General features: G+C 37.3%; 1 protein-coding gene across 8 annotated transcripts in view; it reads left to right on the top strand.

The window, feature by feature from the left end:
- The window catches only part of TDRD3 (tudor domain containing 3), a 197371-nt gene that overhangs the window by 125395 nt on the left and 51077 nt on the right, over nt 1-20899 (top strand). For all 8 annotated transcript variants that reach the window (XM_081550321.1, XM_081550322.1, XM_081550320.1 and 5 more), the window contains one exon: nt 18110-18960. In XM_081550321.1, coding sequence (XP_081406447.1) covers nt 18110-18960 — 851 coding nt within the window. The remainder of the gene's footprint in view (nt 1-18109; nt 18961-20899) is intronic.

Below are 20899 nucleotides of genomic sequence, written 5' to 3'. Positions count from 1 at the left end.
AGTTGGCTTAATGCTCAACATTCAGAAAACTAAGATCATGGCATCCAGTCCCATCACTTGATGGCAAATAGATGGGGAAACAATGGAAACAGTGACAGACTTTGTTCTTTTGGGCTCCAGAGTCACTGCAGACGGTGACTGCAGCCATGAAATTAAAAGACACTTGCTCCTTGGAAGAAAAGCTATGACCAACCTAGACAGCATATTAAAAAGCAGAGACATTACTTTGCCAACAAAGATCCATCTAGTCAAAGCAGTGGTTTTTCCAGTAGTCATGTATGGATGTGAGAGTTGGACTATAAAGAAAGCTGAGTGCTGAAGAATTGATGCTATTGACTGTGGTGTTGGAGAAGACTCTTGAGAGTCTCTTGAACTGCAGGAAGATCAAACGAGTCAATCTTAAAGGAAATCAGTCCTGAATATTCATGGAAGGACTGATGCTGAAGCTGAAGCTCCAATACTTTGTCCACCTCATGTGAATAACTGACTCACTGGAAAAGACCCTGTTGCTGGGAAAGATTGAAGGCGGGAGGAAAAGGGGATGGCAGAGGATGAGATGGTTGGATGGCACCACCGACTTGATGAACATGAGTTTGAGTGAGCTCTGGGAGTTGGGGATGGACAGGGAGACCTGCCATGCTGTAGTCATGGGGTTGCAAAGATCCAGACACGACTGAATGATTGAACTGAACTTCCACCATATATCAACATGAATCAGCCATAGGTAGACATATGTTCCCTTCCTCTTGAACCTCTCTTGTTTCTCTCTCCATCTCTCTAGGTTGTCACAGAGCAGTGGGTTTGAGCTTCCTGCATCATATAGCAAATTCCCACTGGCTATCTACTTTACATATGATAATGTATATGTTTCTATGCTCCTCTCTTTGTTCATCCCAAGCCCACCTTCCTCACTGTATCCACCAGTCTTTCTCTATGTCTGTGTCTCCATTGGTGCCCTGCAGATAGGTTCATCAGTACCATCTTTCTAGTTTTCATGTATATGCGTTAACATACAATATTTGTTTTTCTCTTTATGACTTCAATACTGATGCTGTAAAGAACAATATTGCACAGGAACCTGGAATGTTAGGTCCATGAATTAAGGTAAATTGGATGTGGTCAAACAGGAGATGACAAGAGTGAACGTCAACATTTTAGGAATCAGTGGACTGAAATGAATGGAAATGGATGAATTTAATTCAGATGACCATTATATCTACTACTGTGGGCAAGAATCCCTTAAAAGAAATGGAGTAGCCTTCATAGTCAACAAAAGAGGCCAAAATGCAGTACTTGGGTGCAATCTCAAAAACAACAGAATGATCTCAATTTTTTTTTTTAGATGCAAACCTTTCATTATCACAGTAATCTAAATCTGTGCCCCAACACTAATGCCAAAGAAGCTAAAGTTGAGTGGTTCTATGAAGACCCACAAGACCTTCTAGAATTGACACCAAAAAAAAGATGTCCTTTTCATCATGGGGACTAGAATGCAAACAGGGAGTCAAGAGATACCTGGAGTAACAGGTGAGTTTGGCCTTGGTGTACAAAATGAAACAAGGCAAAGCCTAACACAGTTTTGCCAAGAGAACACTGGTCATAGCAAACACCCTCTTCCAACAACCCAAGAGACCACTCTACAGATGGACATTACCAGATGGTCAATAGGAAAATCAGATTGATTATATTCTTTGTAGCCAAAGATGGAGAAGCTCTATACAGTAAGCAAAAACAAGACCAGGAACTTGGATCATGAACAACTCATTACAAAATTAAGACTTAAAATTGAAGAATTTGGGAAAACCACTAGGCTATTCAGGAAATTGATCAAATCCTTTATGATTTTACAGTGGAGGTGACAAATTCAAGGGATTAGATCTAATAGAGTGCCTGAAGAACCATGGATGGAGGAAAACATTGTGCAGGAGGTGGTGACCAAGACCAACCTGAAGATTTCGCAAAGAGGCAAATTGATTGTCTGAGTAGGCCTTACAAATAGCTGAAAATGAGGAGAAGCAAAAGGCAAGGGAGCAAAAGAAAGATGTAACCATCTGAATAGTAAGGAGAGATAAGAAAGCCTTCTTAAGTCAACAGTGCAAAGAAATAAAGGAAAACAATAGAATGGAAAAACCAATGATATCTTCAAGAAAATTATAGATATCAAGGGAGAGGTAGATACCATGCAGAGATGGGCACTGTAAAGGAAAGAAATAGTGTGGACCTAACAGCAGCAGAAGAGATTAAAAAGAGGTGGCAAGGATGTACAGAAAAGCTATACAAAACTATACAAAAAAGTCTTAATGACCCGGATAACCATGACGGTGTGATCACTCACTTAGAGGCAGACATCCTGGAGTGTGAAGTCACATAGGCCATAGGAAGCATCACTATGAACAAAGCCGGTGGAGGTGTTGGAATTACAGCTGAGATATTTATAATCCTAAAAGGTGATGCTGTGAAAGTGCTGCACTCCAAATTTGGAAATCAGAGGTCTTAAGACTGGGAAGGGTGTTTTCATTCCAGTCCCCAAAAAAGTCAATGCCAAGAATGTTCGAACTACTGCACAGTTGTTCTCATTTCACATGCTAGCGAGGTAATACGCAAATTCCTTTAAGCTAGGTTTCAACAATACGTGAACTGAAAAATTCGATGTACAAGCTGGATTTAGAAAAGGCAGAGGAATCAGAGATCAACTTGCCAGCATCCATTGGATCATAGGAAAACCAAGAGAATTTCAGAAAAAACATCTACTTCTGCTTCATTGACTATGCTAATGCTTTTGACTGTGTGGATCACAACATTCTGGAAAAATCTTAAAGAGATGGGAATACCAGACTACCTGACCTGCCTCCTGAGAAACCTGTATCAAGGTCAAGAAGTAACAGTTAGAACCAGACAGGGAACAGTGGAGTGGTTCCAAATTGGGAAAGGAGTACGTCAAGGCTGTATATTGTCACCCTGCTTATTTAACTTTCATGCAGAATACATCATGAGAAATGCCAGGCTGGATGAATAACAAACTGGAATCAAGATTGCCAGGAGAAATATCAACAACCTCTGACATGCAGATGACACCACCCTTGTGGCAGAAAGTGAAGAGCAACTGAAGAGCCTCTTGATGAAAGTGAAAGAGGAGAGTGAAAAAGCTGGCATAAAACTCAACATTCAAATAACCAAGATCATGGCATCCAGTCCCATAACTACATGGAAATAGATGGGGGAAAAATGGAAACAATGAAAGACTTTATTTTCTAGGGCTCCAAAATCACTGTGGGTGGTGACTGCGGCCATGATATAAAAGACACTTGCTCCTTGGAGGAAAAGCTATGACAGACCTAAACAGCATATTAAAAAGCAGAGATATCACTTTGCTGACAAAGTCCAGTCTAGTCAAAGCTATGGTTTTTTCCAGTAGTCATGTACAGATGTGAAGGTTGGACTATAAATAAGACTGAGTGATGAAGAATTGATGCTTTCAAACTGTGGTGCTGGAGGAGACTCTCAAGAGTCCTTTGGACTACAAGGAGATGAAACCAGTTAATCTTAAAGAAAATTAACCCTGAATATTCCTTGTAAGGACTGTTGCTGATGCTGCAGCTCCACTACTGAAAGGTTGTTGCTGAGCCATTAAAGACGCTGGGATTCTTGGCCTCCGGAGGAGAGGAATTCAATCTGGGGCCAGAGACGAAGCTTAGTTGCTCAGAGCTTTTGTGTAATAAAGTTTTATTTAAGTGTAGAAGAGATAGAGAAAGCTTCTGACATAGACATCCAAAGGGGGCAGAAAGGGTGGCACCCTGCTAGCCTTTAACAGTATGTTTTATACCTATCAGCAAGCTGCTAATTAGAGAAAGGAGATGTTTCAAAACTCAAAGTAGCATCAGGCCCCTCACCCACAACATGCGTTTTGAGATAACACTGGCATCAGGTGAGTCATCCCAGGCCATAAAACGATTGACATGAATCTTAAAGAAACGCAGGTTTCCAAGTAAATATATAGTTTCATTAACATAGATTAGGAGAACAATGTGTGAGTAAAAGATACTGGTTTGTTGAGCCCTTCGGAGAAGGCAATGACACCCCACCACTCCAGTACTCTTGCCTGGAAAATCCCATGGATGGAGGAGCCTGGTGGGCTGCAGTCCATGGGGTCGCTAAGAGTCGGACACCACTGAGCGACTTCACTTTCACTTTTCACTTTCATGCATTGGAGAAGGAAATGGCAACCCACTCCAGTGTTCTTGCCTGGAGAATCCCAGGGACGGCGGAGCCTGCTGGGCTGCCATCTGTGGGGTCACACAGAGTCGGACACGACTGAGGTGACTTAGCTTAGCTTATGGGTTTTGAGTCTTAAGCGGAACTGATGTGAACAAAGACAGAGTCTATGGTAAATACATAGTCCATTAACATAGCTTAAGAAAAACATTTCCATAAGAAATGTTTAGCTCAAGGTTTGAGAAAAGTTAAGTTCAGGTGGAACTGGGTGTTGTCATGGCAAGACCGAATTTTAAGAGAAATCTCCTTTTAAATTGTATAGAGGAGGGAAAAAAATCTGACACTTGTAGCTTGCTTCCTCCTGCCACTTAAAAGAGAGATAAAAAAATGTCTAACACTTGCGGCCTATTTCCTCCATTTGGAGACCCCTGGCTTTCCTGCCTGTTACCCTCTCGCTACTTCAGCCACCTGAGATGCAAAGCGCCGACTCATCTGAAAAGACCCTGGGAAAGACTGAAGGCAGGAGGAAAAGTGGGCAACAGTGGATGAGGTGTTTAGATGACATCACTGACTCAGTGGACATGAATTTGAGCAAACTCTGGCAGATAGTGAAGGACAGGGAAGCCTGGTGTGCTGCAGTCCATGGCGTTGCAGAGTCCATCACAACGGAGCAACTGAACAACAGTGATACAGTATCTGTTGTTCTGACTTCACTCTATAACACACTCTAGTTTCATCTACCTTGCTAGAACTGGATCAAATGTGTTCATTTTTATGGCTGGGTAAAATTCCATCATACGTTATGTACCACAACTTCCTTATCCTTTCATCTTTCAGTGACCATCTAGGACAGGCTTGTGTGTCCTAGTTATACAGCCACTATTTGGAACCATATGAAGATTCCTTAAAAAGCTATTAGTAGGAATAAAACTTTCATGGAACCCAATAATCCTACTACTGAGACAACCATAATTGAAAAATACACATGTACTGCAATGTTCATTGCAGTACTATTTCCAGTAGCTAAAAGGAGTTTTTATTTTTTCCAAATGCCAGTATAGAGCCCATGAGAGTAACAAGTTTGGTGCTTTCAGAAAATAATTTGTCCATTGGCAAGGTGGAAAATGGGATTGAGACTGAAGTGAGGCTACAATTGAATGCATTGTAAGAAATTATTCTTTTTCAATAGAATTTTATTTGTATCTGGTCTATGATAAGTGGTAGGGATACAAAATTTATTAAAATGTCTCATTCAGAAAATTCAGGGAAATAAATGGATTATGTATCTCTTACCCCAAATAAACTTACTGTCAGTTTGTGAGACCGAAGAAGACCCAAACTTAAAACGTCATAGGAATACTTACTAATGAGAATATTATTATTACTATAAACTTTTTTTTATCATTTAGTCTAAATGATGTCCTTTTTATCATCTATTTAGTGTAAGCAACACTTAACAAAATACAAAGACTTGGCAGGAGGTATTCGGAATACAATAATCACATATGATCTGGCATTTTTGTAACCCTTAATAACATTATAGTCTTTATTTCAAAGATTTATTTCCAAAATAAGACTAACTAGTTGTTTTGAATGGCTGAGAAATCCTTGAAACAGACAAACTTGAAAATATGGCTTGGTTTGTTGTTCATTGTTTTAAATGTTTGACTGGAGAAACTCACCCTTTCTGTAGATGCTCTTCTCACCTTAAATTCTTTTTTTGGTGATGTTGACAACATAACAGAGGAGATTGATGATAATGCACATGAGCACAAACAGCTGGACAATAAATTGATACATAAATGGACTAAAAATTCTCGTACTTGCAGATGTTTCATGCAGGCATACCTGGAAGATATTTCAGGTTTGGTTCCAGACCACCACAATAAAGCGAATATCGCAGTAAAACAAGTCGCACAAAATTCTTTGGTTTCTCAATACATTTAAAAGTTATGTTTATCCTATACTACAGTCTGTTAAGTGTGCAATAATAGTATTACATCTGGAAAAGTACATACTTTTATTAAAAATATTTAATTGTTAAAAAATGCTAACCATCATATGAGCCTTCAGCAAGTCATCGTGTAACATTAAAGATCACGGATCACACATCACTATAACAAATATAATACTAATGAAAAAGTTCGAAATAGTGCCTGAATTTCTAAAGTGTGACACAGAGAATGTTGTTGTTCAGTCACTCAGTCGTGTCCAACTCTTTTCGACCGTATAGACTGCAGCACGCCAGGCTTCCCTGTCCTTCACTATCTCCCAGAGTTTGCTCAAACTCATGTCCATTGAGTTGATGGTGCCATCTAACCTTCTCATCCTCTGTTGCCCACTTCTCTTCCTGCTCTCAATCTTTCCCAGGGTCTTTTCTAATGAGTCGGCTCTTTGTATCAGGTGGCCAAAGAATTGGAACTTCAGCTTCAGCCTCAGTCCTTCCAATGAATGTTCAGGGTTGGTTTCCTTTAGGATTGACTGGTTTGATCTCTTTGCAGTCCAAGGGACTCTCAAGAGTCTTCTCCAACACCACAGTTCAAAAGCATCAGTTCTTCGGCACTCAGGCTTCTTTGTGGTCTAACTCTCACAGCAATATATGACTGCCAGAAAAACCATAGCTTTGGGTATATGGACCTTTGTCAACACAGAGAATGGAAGTAAGCAAATGGAAGTAAGCTAATGCTGGTACCAGTAGGGTTGCTCAATGCAGGGTTGCCACAAACCTTCAGTTCTTCTTTAAAAAATGAAAAATCTGCAAAGTGCAGTAAAACGAAGTATGCCTGTATTCTCTCGGCTCTGTCTTCACATAATCCTGCTACAATAAAGGAGATAGGATTAATATGTGTGGTCACCCTCAGGTCCCCTTCAGAGGTCTTTCTGTTACTCCTTCTCTTGTTGACCCTCATACTGTTGGTATGTTCCTGGAGGAGTTGAGGCTCATAATAAAACAAAACAGTTGAAGCAAACTAGTGCATTGTTTTTCTGTTTATTTTATGATTTCATATTTCTTTTTAACTGAAAATAAAGCTCAGAATAAATTTTTACTTTTGTAAAATTGAATCTCCACTTTGGGTTTCCTTCAAAATTTGTCATTGTTCCATAAATCTTATATTATAAAATCAACTCTTCATTGATGGGAAACTCTTCATCTAAGAAAAATGTAGCAAGCTTTTCAGGATAGAGTCTCCATAAATTTTATTGGTTAAATGCCTTATGGAAGGCTAATGGGAAGAATTATGGGCTTTTAATTTTATTCACATTCATATCATCAGTATTATTATTGGGTCTGTTACAGACCTAAATTGGTTATAAATAATCATGATTCAGTGATGTGTATGTTTGTTTGTTTATTTTTTAATGTTTGTTTCTAATTTAGTTGAGTCACCAAACCTCTCCTGTGTCTGTGTTTTGTGTCATTTAAGCTCTCTGAGGATTTTGTTTAGTTTGGGCATCCCTGGGAGCCATGTTTAATTTAATAAGCCCAGGCCTGGACTTATTGTAATATGGACTTATGTAATATGTTAGGTTTGTTGGGAAAAAATAATACATCCTCTAAGAATGTGTTTCTGACAGATTTAATGCAGGTAAGTAACATATTTACTATCACACTGTATTATATAATTTTCTGTAAAAGAATAAAACTATCATTCCTTTATTCTGATTTTTAAAAAGTCCCATCAGATGTACAGTTATGCATTAGAGATGATGTGAGTTTGGTTCAAGCCGCTAGAATAAAGCAAACATCTCAATAAAGCAAGTCACATTTTTTCTTTTTAATTCCTAGGGAATGTAAAAGTTATGTATACCTTATACAGTAGTCTATTAAGTATGGAATAACACTGTCTAAAAAACAATGTATATACCTATCTTAATTAAAAATTACCTTATTATTCAAAAGCGCTAAGCATCATCTAGCAATTCAGAGTTGTCACAGATCTTTAATTTGTAATAAATGCATATTGGCAAAGTACAAGGAAGCAAAATGCAATAAAATAAGTAGTGCCTATAGCTGTTCACCACATGTACTTTTCCTAGAGATTTTCCCATATCAACTTATGTGTTGTGCCTTTTGAGTCAAATGTAATTCTAGCTGACATTATTATAAATATTATGAAAAAAATGAGGTTAGATTATACTGTTATATGAGAGTAATCACTAAAGTGTCTGTGATAGCTAACAGTTTGATGTCAAATTGGTAATATTTAGCTGATCAATTTGTGATAGGCTTGTGTTCAGAAAGGCTTTTATATATAGGCTTTAAAATTTTTTTTGGTTTTTGTAGACTAGATATAGTTCCTGGCCAGATTATCAGTCCAGCTCTCAACTTTACATACCTTAAGTTTATCAATATATTACTTTAGTAATATGTAATTACCATTTAAAACAATGCCCACTAGAAATATGTATTTTAAGTGTCAGCTTGGGACAGAAAATGTAGGTTTTATTCTTTCTGTTATCATGGAAGATATCTAGGTTGGCCAGAGATACAGGGAAGGGATGCCTTAAGATAATAACTTTACTGTTTTAACTTTCTGCATCTTAAATAAGACCAAATAAACCTTAATTTTTCTTAATAGGGAACAAGGGACATTGTGAGAAAAGTGGACAGGATAACTTTATTAAATTCATACTCCTCTGTTTCCTTGTTTATGTAGATTATTTTACAAGTTAAATATGTGTTACAAGTTTTATTTATGTTTCTCCATATTTTTTGTCAAGAAACATGATTAACTGAGTCTCAGTCCTTTAGGCTTACTGGTATAATTTGAGAAGAACACCTCATAGCTAGTTGCATCTGCTTTCAAGCTTGCCAGCTTGTTACTTTCATATAAGAGTTACTACTGAAGGCAGTAAGAAGTAACCAGGACCTTTCAGCACCCTGGCATTTTCATACCAAGTTCTCTAAATCACTGGTCTCATTAGTTAGGTGCTCACAGTTCCAAGACAATAGACTGCAGTTTAGCCACTCAGTGAGGAGTACCAACTTCTTTTAGGGACTGCAGCAACTTCCGCTACCCTGTACCCTTCCTTTACGAAACAAGTTTTACATTTTAGATTCTGTCACTTGTATCACTCTTTTTCCTGGCACTAATTCCTAAGTTGGGGCTTCCTAGGTGGCTCAGTGGGAAAGAATCCACCTGCCAATGCAGGAGACGTGGATTTGATCCCTGGGTCAGGAAGAACCGCTAGAGAAGGAAATGGCAACACAATCCAGTATTCTTGCCTGGAAAAGTCCATGGACAGAGAAACCTGGCAGGCTACAGTCCTATAGTCTATGGGGTCGCAAAAGTGTCGGACATGACTTAGCGACTCAACAACAATTTATAAGCTAGTTTGCTTTAAGCTGTGAGCCACAGAAATCCAAATAAGCAAAAAGGTACTATATTGGCTCATTTAACTAGAAAGTCTTTCTCTGTTTTTGAATTTTGTGTTGACAGACTATGTCATGTGGTAGCAAAGACTGGCCCATGAAGCACCAAGTATAGCATATGGCCAACACATATAAGGGTGTATAAGGGGGCATAATGACACATATAGATAGGCAGGTAAAAAAACTCATCTTAATTTTGCAAGCACATTTTTTTCTTTTTGGAAAAAGATAAATACCTTTCATCATATAATTATTGATTCACCAAGCTCAACTGAGTTCCACTGGTGATTTTGGCATTGGTGTATGTGAAGCAGCTGGAACCAGGAATACAGAAAGACTTGGCTAAAAGAGCACTACAGTTGTTGGTGTCAAATCTCCATTCATAATATGAAAAGGTAATTAAAAAATATTTCTCAGAAACAACCAGATGGTCCTTAATACCTGAAAGATCTGGCAGAAAAAGACCTTCTGTCGTCTGATGTCTGTGTCTGCCACCTTCTTAGGAGAGCTAAGATATCTTAATTGATTCTGGATTATATGTAAAAGGAGGGAGTAGTTCCCATCACTCAAAGCAGAGTTCTGTTACCAAAATAAGAGGAGAATTGAAAAGATGCTGTGGCAGATATATACAACTGATTCTACCACTAACTTAACTCACAGCTCTTGTATTTGCTAGTTGTTTGTCTTTGAGCAAGTTATATAATCTCTCAAATCTTTATTTCTTTATTGGGAGATGGGAAAACAGTAGCACCACCTAAGTTTGCAGTTATTGGGAAGATCAAATTAGATTATGCATGCTAAGTGCTAAGTACAGTGTTTGGCACCTATAGGCTTCCACATAATAAGTCGTTGTGCCACACCACTACCACTGTCACCATCATCATTTTTTAAAATTTATTAATTTGTTAATTGAAGGATAATTGCTTTATAGAACTTTGTTGGTTTCTGTCAGACCTCAACACATTATTGTCCTTTTGATTAACAGTAATAACAACAGCATCCTCCACTCACTGTCTCTTCATCTCCTCCCTTATTATCCTACTTTGGGCCCTCATCAGTTCCCCACTGACTCTTTGCAGGCTCTCTGCAGAACTTTATCATCTCATCTTCCGTATTGCAAACAGTGATCTTTCAGAACGCAAATTTGATCCCACTACCCCCTTGCTTAAAATGCTCCATTGACTCTTCTTGTTGACAGAATAAAATTCAGACTATAATACATATACTATCTTTGTGCAGTTCCAGTTCTTTCTTTTCTGTGGATTTTGTGAGAATTTATCTTGGTTAGATTTTGTGAGAATTTATCTTAGCATTTATCTTGGTTAAAGTACTGCATAATTTAAAATTCTACATAATATTCAGATATAAATAATTAGATATTAGCAGATATAATATTAATGGATGATGGTTAATACATATGAAGTTTCAGGCTTCTAATAGTTGGTAGGTGTCTTTTTGTTTTATTTTCATTTAATCAAGTTTCAAGTCAGTTTAAATAGTTTGACTTAATAGATTTATAGCTTGAATTTTGATGACTTAAAAGTAGGGATACAGGAAGGAAATGTGATAGAATGGTAATAGTTGGAAAGTCAGGAAACTAGGTCATGAAGAGAGAGAGAATATATTTGTGTTAGACTGGATGTTCTTGTACAAGATTTCCTCAAGAAAGGATTGCCCATATTATGTATGTTTACATCTAATTACATCAAACAACATTCCTCCTCATTTCCCTGTGCAATTGATTGATTAAAATTGATGGTGGAATGCTTCCTTGGAAGCCAGAAGTGAAGGGTTGCTATGTGAATAGTCATAAGCTGTTAGCAAAATGTGTCGTTTTCTACACACTACTTTTCACTTTCTCTCTGACCCTAGCCACCAGTATGACTTTCTCAGTCCTTGACTTTTTCTTATAGGATTGATTCCTTTCAGACCATTCCATTTTTTTAAGCTGCACTTTTACCTCACATTTTTAGATAGTGCTTTACCGTTAACTTGAATTAATTGTTTCTAACTCTTGTCATGTGGACTTGTTACCCTAACAATGAATGCTCTATACCAGTGATCCTGTAGTCTATAGTTCTTGTGTCTGATCTCATATAAGTACAGAGAAGTACTAAATTGTAAGTTTTATTCAGAAGGTCTTTTAGCAGTTTGTCAAAGCCTCAAAATTTGTTACTGCATTTTAGGCAAGTGACAGTCAACAGTTGATTGGAAATTAAAGCTAGAACCAATAACTGGAACAAAAATCCTAGTCATTGGTTAGAGTTCTTTGAAATGCTCTGGTCTCTGTTGTTATATGACATTATGGTCCCTAGATTTGCAAGCATTCTGACAGCATGGCATCTGACATTATCCTTTTGTCAAGGCAGGGAACCAGGAAGTTTAAGGTGTTAGATAAATACCAGGTGGGAAGTGAAAATATTCCACAGTGCTGCACAGGTAGTATCCTACTTACTAAAGTAAAGTTAGTAGCTATTTGAATTTAATAATTAATAGTATATATAAATTTACATATGGATTTAGGGATAACTTCAGTGAAAAATTTTAAAGATAACATACAGAAAGTTGGTAAATATTGGCTTACCATAAATTTGAAATACATTTTATGTTAAGTTTTTTAAAAATCAAGGAGATATACTAAACAGGCAATTGAAGTTAGAGATCAAATGGAGATGGAAGAGCCAATGAAAGAAGCTGAGAAAACAGCTGCCAAAAAAGCAGGAGGAGTAGAAGCAGAGAGAAGGATGTGAGGTGTCCACTGGTTTACACGGCGTTAATAGTGTGTGCACTGGTGCATGTTTAACGGCTGACCCTGGAGAAGAGGTGGAAGGCAGGGGAGCAATGCTCTACTTCTTAGCTTTTCCTGATTTCTGTGGTGTAAATATTACACTATGGCTAATTTCAAATTGTCAGCAGCTACTTTCAAGTTAATTTCAATTTGCAACCAGATTGCAGATTTTCTGAAAATTTAATAATCCGTTTTTACTCAGTATTCAGACTGGCTCCAACACATCACTGATTGGAGACATTGGCAAAAATAGTGTCAGCAAAGTAGTGGGGTTAGAAGAAAGCTGAAGGATGTCCTGTAGATAAATGATCTATGGACATTAAAATGATTATTTTGAAGAAAGTGGTAAGAAAGAGCATATTTAATATAGCATGAAAAAGTTATACTTGAAGCTTGAAGTGATGAGCAATATCTCTTCCTATCACATAATATTTTTAAAAGACTACATTTTATTTTTTACTATATGGAGAACACTATCATTTAATAACCACTTGTGTTTATATGTACCTGCTAAGAATGAGATATAGTTCCTTATTTTAACCTTTGTAATCGAAGTCAGAATTCATACAGAATAAATTGATAGAGGAAGTAATTTTTTACAAGAGGAACCAAAGCATATAAATTTTGAGCTGATAGATAAACTTTTGTAGCCAAAGAGTTTTGTCATCATTATAGAATATCTAAAGATATTTTAGACATTTAGAATACCTAAAGATATTTAGATAAAAATATGTAAAGATATTTTACACAAAAGCCCTTATTTGTATAATTGGGAAAATTAGTTGAAAATTTTGATGTGAAAAAATGTAATCTGGTCTGTATATAGACATAGAAATACTAGGAAGTGTTATGCTTCTGTTTTAATGTGATTTCATGGGCTAATCAGTTAATACCATCTTTTTGTAACAAATATCTTTGATGATTTGTTTTTATTTTGCTTTATTTGTTGAAGGATTACTCAGCAGTAATTTTAACTACTCTATTTGAATTAATATATACATTAGTTGGTAATCTGTTTTACCAACAGACGCTTGCTCCTTGGAAGGAAAGTTATGACCAACCTAGACAGAATATTAAAAAGCAGAGACATTACTTTGCCAACAAAGGTCTGTCTAGTCAAGGCTATGGTTTTTCCAGTGGTCATGTACAGATGTGAGAGTTGGACTATAAAGAAAGCTGAGCACCGAAGAATTGATGGTTTTAAACTGTGGTGTTAGAGAAGACTCTTGAGAGTCCCTTGGACTGCAAGGAGATCCAACCAGTCCATCCTAAAGGAGATAGGTCCTGAATATTCATTGGAAGGACTGATGTTGAAGCTGAAACTCCAATACTTTGGCCACCTGATGCAAAGAACTGACCCATTGGAAAAGACCCTGATGCTGGGAAAGATTGAGGGCAGGAGAAGGGGACGACATAGGATGAAATAGCTGGATGGCATCACCGACACAATGGACGTGGGTTTGGGTGGACTCTGGGAGTTGGTGATGATGTGCTGTGGTTCATGGGGTCACAAAGAGTCGGAAACGACTGAGCGACTGAACTGAACTGATGACATTTTAAAAATAATATCTAGCTGATAAATAGGTATTCCTTTTGTTTTGCATTAATGGAAAGAGGTTATTAGTTTCAGGTCAGAATTTTGGCATTCCTAGTATCCAAATTTATATTTTTAGTTCATCAGAGATTGTGAAAGAATTTCTGTGACTTCTGCATCATACCAGGAGTGAACAGATATAGATGATGAAATTGTAGCTAACACATGTCTTGTTACACTCTGCTTTGTTTCTCCGGGCAGGCAGCTTGCATAGGGAGAAAATTATGGTCTTTTTCTTCAGTTAGACTTGAGTTCAGCTCTGGCGCTAATGTTTTCTAGCTGTTAACTCAGCGTTTTGTTAATTCACTTGTAAAATGAGGATAATAATATTGCCATTCAAGGTGGTTGGGAAAATTACATGAAGTAGTGTAGTCAAAAGACCTTTTAAGTAGAGTCAGGTACATAGTGAAATATTAATTAAGCCATTTCTTCAAGTAGATGTCTCAGAATAAAATGAAGGATCATCTTGGGGAAAAAAATGTACCTGTTTTTCTAATATAAAAAGCAGGTACAGCTGCAACTGGAGAATGAATACTCTGCAAAGAAGTATTAATATTTTAATACATTTGATAAGGCACATTCTAATGTACCAACCCAGGTAAGTTATGACAATTAATATATTCACTCTTAATGATCCTTGCATTTCAGAACATGGGGCTGTAAAACACTGTAATCAATTATCTTGTGAACTTGCATTTTTAAACTCATGAACTGATTTAACAGGAACATTTTATGACAAGTCAAATGAAACTCTTGTAGTATCTTTTGATTAATTTTATCATATAAACTTTTATCACTGATATTTTAGATGTTTTCATAATTTTATCTATTTTGTGATGATTTTTTGTCATTTCTTTGCTAATTTTCTTTTTCCATTTTTTCTCCTATTTAATATATAATATTACTGATTTCTATTTATGCTTTTGTTTCACCTTTCCCCTTCAGTTCATTAAAAAAAAAGAAGAAAAAAAGCAATGCATTTTATTCTCCTTCCTGTACAGAGAAGTGTCTCAGTGTATTTTCAGTTAGTGACTGTAGACCTGGCCTGTGTTGTCAGTTACTATTTTGGTGGTTTGGAATCATCATGCCTCCTCAGGAAGAGCAGCAGAGAGCATCTAGTTTCCAACTACTGAATTAAGATGCTTTCTATTTGACTTCTGGGCTATTTCTATATTTAAAATCACCTTTCCAGAATTTAGTGATTTAGTATATTCTATTATTTATTTAATAGATTAGTTTCAAAATATTTACTTCTGACTTTATTACTTAACTGTCTAAGATAAAATGTTTAAGGAAATACAGGAGTGGTGAAACCTTTAAGGACCTTCCTTGGCTTACTGTTGTTTTATTTTATATGTATATGAAAACTGTGTTCTTTTAAAAGCACAATTTTATCTTCTGCCTCATTGAGTTTACTTTTTTAAGAGTAGTTCTTATTTTAAAATCAGTTTTCTTTGTAGATTCTTCTCTCACTGTATTGTCTCAGCATAATAACGGGAATGAAGTAAAATTACTTGTTTTATTCTGTAATGTACATCACCAGTTAAGCAGATTAGGAAATCTTTACCTTTTTTCTTTTAGAAGAGCTGTAATCAAATTCTCCCACACCTACCAAGCCTAATTGAAACCCTCATCCTGTATGCATAGTTATTCAGACTGCCATTTGAGGTCCAAGATACTTAGTTATTCTCATGATGATTTAAGTTGTTTGTACTTCCTGATCATCATAGATTTTGGTGTCCCTAACCGGAATAATTTTGAAAAATTGATCCCTAAACACAGGAGATCTAAAAAGCACTAACTTCACAAATACCTTAAATATCCCTGGTGGCTCAGACGGTAAAGTGTCTGCCTACAATGCAGGAGACCTGGGTTCAATCCCTAGGTCAGGAATATCTCCTGGAGAAGGAAATGGCAACTCACTCCAGTACTCTTGCCTAGAAGATCCCATGGATGGAGGAGCCTGGTAGGCTACAGTCCATGGGGTCGCAAAGAGTTGGACTTGACTAAGCGATTTCATTTCACTTCCCAAATATCTATTCAGACTTTGTTGTCAGCAAATACCTTCATATTTGATTTACTTTGGAAACTAAAAAATTTCTTCAATTCACCATATATTACATCTCTCTATTAAATAAACCCTATAACACTTGTATATTAAGGCAGCTATAGGGACTATAGATAATGTGTATAAAGGGCTAGTATGGGGTACCTAACACATAGCAGATAGTCAGCAAGAGGCGGGTGCTGCCTTTATTAACAAGTGCGGAAACATGCTTACTGCTGAAAATGCTCATTTCTGTCTATTTTCTTCTTTCTAAAGAAAAAAAAAATTAGTATTGACTACAGTGATCTAAAATAAGATATTATTTTTTGTGTGTTATATTGTTAAAGCTGCTGCTGCTGCTGCTGCTAAGTTGCTTCAGTCGTGTCCAACTCTGTGCAACCCCATAGATGGCAGCCTACCAGGCTCCTCCATCCCTGGGATTCTCCAGGCAAGAACACTGGAGTGGGTTGCCATGTCCTTCTCCAATGCATGAAAGTGAAAAGTGAAAGTGAAGTTGCTCAGTCGTGTCCAACTCTTAGCAACCCCATGAACTGCAGCCTACCAGGCTCCTCCGTCCCTGGGATTCTCCAGGCAAGAGTACTGGAGTGGGTTGCCATTGCCTTCTCTGATTGGTAAAGCAGATCTTGGGAAAAAGTGATTTTGTAAAAGTATCTCTGTAGATGGTCTTGGCTAGTATTTGAGATCTTGCATATTTGAAAAATCTTTGTTCTTTGTCACGATCAGTGGGTGGTTTGGCTAAATGTAGAATTGTACTTAGGAAATAATTTTCCTTTAACTTCAAAGAGATTTAAAGTCTATTAGATAACCTTCTAGCTTCCAGTGGCTCTGCTGAGAAGTTTCTTTTCATTTTGAGCCTTAATCTTTAGTCTTGACTTGCTTTGTCGCTTGGGACCTTTTTAAAGATCTTCTCTTTATTTCTGCTGATCTAAACGTTTCACTTGGTACCTTTTCTACTCCAGTGGGTGTTTGGAAATGTATGGAGACAATTTAGGTAGTCACAGTGACTTGGAGTGCTAAGGGAGAATGCTTTGGCATTTAGTAGCTAGAGGTCAAAGAAGTGCAAATACAGGAAGCATTCTCACCCAGAATTTTGTAGTATCCCTATTAAGAAGTATTGTGACCTCGGGAAAATGTAAGAATAATCCTAATGTTCATACTGATTATAGTGTTTGGCAAGAGAAACAAGATGTGTGCACCAAGACCAGTCAACTTGATTGGTAATCGTGTTATAGACATGCTGTGAGAAACAGTGGAGGAAGAAAGAATAAGTGACACAGTACAAACTGAAGGAGAATAAAGATCATTATGTGAAATATAATCATCATATTATCTGTGAGGTATATGTATGCCATGTTACTGATTTGATTTCTGGTTGGACATTTTCTGCACTGTTTTGCTTAATCAGATTTTGACACTTTTCCCCCTGTATTTCCAAGTAGTACCTGTTCTTTGATAGGTTTATGTCGTTATTCAGTCACTCAGTTGTGTCCGCCTCTTTGCGGTCACATGGACTGCAGCATGCCAGGCTTCCCTGTCCTTCACCAGGGAAGGTTTGTAATAGATATCTAATTGTAATCCAAACACTTGGCAATTCCAGATCCAGAAAGAACTGAGAATTTTTTTTTTTTTTTTTTGCTAAGACTAGAACTTGACTGACAGTGAATGATACATTTTAAAAGGGGTGGGGACTCAGAAGAGAACTGAGCTGGAGGTGTACTTGCACAGTTTCATAGCAGCTTCTGTGGTTTCAGTTTGTAGTTCTGTTTCACCAGTCTTGGGAAATGCATTACCAGGGCAGCGTGTATAGATAGCTATAACAATGCAAATATTCAGTAACAAAGACAACTTGCTTTTGAATTACCCACCATTTTTTCATGGTTCATATCATTGCTTTACTTCACTAATGTGGCTAACCAGGCAAACTGTGCATTAGAAACAGTAAGCGTCTAACCAAGCAAAGAGGGGTTAAGACAGAGGGATTAAGATAGTAGAAGATGTTAAATGAGTAGTTTGATAATTAAGTATTAATGCAGTCTTCATTTTAATATGCATATGATTACTTTTACTTTTCAGAACCTAAATCACAGCCGCAGCAGCTTCATCAAGGACAAAACAGAATGTCAAATACTGAGCAAAATGGAGTAAAAGATAATAATCAACCACGATATCTTCCTCGAAATGATACCAGACAGCCAAGAAATGAAAAACCTCCTCGTTTTCAAAGAGATACTCAAAATTCAAAGGCAGTTTTAGAAGGCAGTGGATTACCTAGAAACAGAGGTTCTGAAAGACCAAGTACTTCTTCAGGATCTGAAGGATGGGCTGAAGAGAGAATCAAATGTGATAGACCATATTCTAGATATGATAGAACTAAAGATACTTCTTACCTTTTAAGTTCCCAACACAATGATACTGTATTTAAAAAAAGGGATAACTCTATGCAAAGCCGATCAGGAAAAGGTCTATCCTATGCAGAGGCAAAAGAAAATCCATTTCCTCAAGAATCCATAGACTATAATAATCACAAACGTGGGAAAAGAGAAAACCAAACAGCAAATTCAGATCATTTTTATGACAGGAAGCCACGAACAATAAATAATGAAGCTTTTAGTGGTGTAAAAATAGAAAAACATTTTAATGTAAATACTGATTACCAGAATCCTGTCCGAACGAATAGTTTCATTGGTGTTCCAAATGGAGAGACAGAAATGCCACTGAAGGGAAGGCGAGTGGGACCTATTAAGCCAGCAGGATCCATCACAGCTTCATCCTATGATGATAAAATATTTTACAGTAGTGGTCCCAAAAGAAGATCTGGGCCAATTAAACCCGAAAAAGTATTAGAATCATCTATTCCTATGGAGTATGCAAAACTATGGAAATCTGGAGATGAATGTTTAGCACTTTATTGGGAAGACAACAAGGTATGCATGCTGTAAAGTTATTGAATACTAATATTACTGAATGTAACAGTCTAGTGAGACCATAGAAAGCCATTGCTTTGAGACAGAGTGCAGTCTCTGGTTGTACTTGTTTATAGTCTTTGAACAGATGTATGCGTTTGTAACTTATCAAAGGAAGAGCAAAATATTTAATATTTTTTATGGATGCTTAGGAGTTCCATAATATTTGGTTGTTAGGTTTGATTTTCACTTGCATATCAGAAAAGTATTGTAAAAGTGAATAAATGAGGTTGATAAGTTACTTTAGTTATCATCTACTGAGCTATTAATATTTGCTTTTCTTTCTAGTAAGATTGTACTGATTCACAAGGAAGCAAATCAGTTGAATGGCACACAGTTAAGTTCTGCAGATGTCATTTAATTAAAGATAATATACATAATTAGCCTACTTCAAAAAAATTATGAGCAGGAAGGTTAATTATTTAGCTGATGATAAATTAAGGATTATTAAACCAATAATTTAAACAGCCTTGTGTTCTACATTATATACTGGCTAAAAGGAAAAGAGGGGGAAAAAATGGAAAGGGAAAGACACAAGATGAGATTGAGAAGGAATACAGAGAATCAGATAAAAGAGCCTGACAACAGGGAGGAGACCAACCCAGTGAGTACAGGAAGGGAGGACAGAGGGACCCTCAGACAGGAAGGACTGCCCAGCATGGTCCTCCACTAACGACTCTTCTGATCCTCGAAGACTTGGCCCAGAGACTTCCTAGAGGAAGCCTTCTTTGTCTGCACCCTCCTCCCTTCTACATTCTTGTCTTTCTCGATTAGTGTCTTGTTCACTTTCTAAAGCTTATCACAGTTTGTATTTTTGGTTTTGGTTCCTATATTGATAACTCTTTCCTCTGCCATGATTTTAAGTTCCTTGAAGACAAGATGATATCTCTCTAGTTTTTCTCCATTGCCCTGTTCCTCTCACAGTGTAGGAATTTCATAATTGTTTGTTAACTTTGTTAACTAGTTCATTCTCCAGGAGGCACTTGCATAGGAAAAAAAGTTGAGTGGTTAGGGGACTGGAAATATTGTTGTTGTTGTTCAGTCGCACAGTCATGTCCCACTCTTTGCGACCCCATGGACTGCAGCACTCCAGGCTTCCCTGTCTCTCACCAGCTCCTGAAGTTTGCCCCACTTCGTGTCCATTGCATTGGTGATGCCATCCAGCCTTCTCTTTCTGCCCTCAATCTTTCCCAGCACCAGCGACTCTTCCAATGAGTCAGCTGGAGATATTAGCAAGGTAATAAAAATCAGCGGTAGTCGTACTAGGAAAACTATTGTGAAGGACCTAGGTGAATGTGAAGATCAAGTAAAAAAAATATTTGAAATAAATATTTTATGTATAGAGTAGTTTCAGTTGAGGTGGATGTGCCCATATGTGTGACTGGAAGGAATAGTGGAGATAATGTTACCTAAAGATTTCAAGGAATGAAATTTAGGCTAGGAAGTGTGGTTGGATGTTTTAAAAGATGCTATAGGGCTTCAGATCAGAAAACAGGCCCCATTATGTTCAGTGAATGATGAGGAATAAACAGGGTGTTAGGTGTTACCTAATGATAGCAGCAAGAAGGGGTCCAGGTACAACTAGATGGCATAGTCTTTTAACGTTTTTGAGGTATCAGCTTCTCTGCTGTCAAGTTTTTATTAAAGGCTGAAAGCAGAGGAGGGGACTGCCCTAACTGTGTCTTTTCTTTTTTTCAAGAAAGTAAAAGCCTTCCCAGAAATACCAACAGATAATCTCATTGGTTGGAACTGTTTCACATGGCTACCCCTTGGCTCTTACGGAGACTTGGAAAGCACGTACGGTTGTTCATCACTGTCTGGACTCTTACTCTAGCAGCTGAGACCACTCACTTTCCAAAACACAGGGACTATTTGATTTGGGTAGTGGGGGGATTACTTA

Source organism: Giraffa tippelskirchi, chromosome 12 (genome assembly GCF_054371585.1).
Source record: "Giraffa tippelskirchi isolate mGirTip1 chromosome 12, T2T-mGirTip1v1.2.pri, whole genome shotgun sequence".
NCBI lineage: Eukaryota > Metazoa > Chordata > Mammalia > Artiodactyla > Giraffidae > Giraffa > Giraffa tippelskirchi.
The sequence above is the reverse complement of the archived record's forward strand: the minus strand, read 5'-3'. Positions and strand labels throughout refer to the sequence as shown.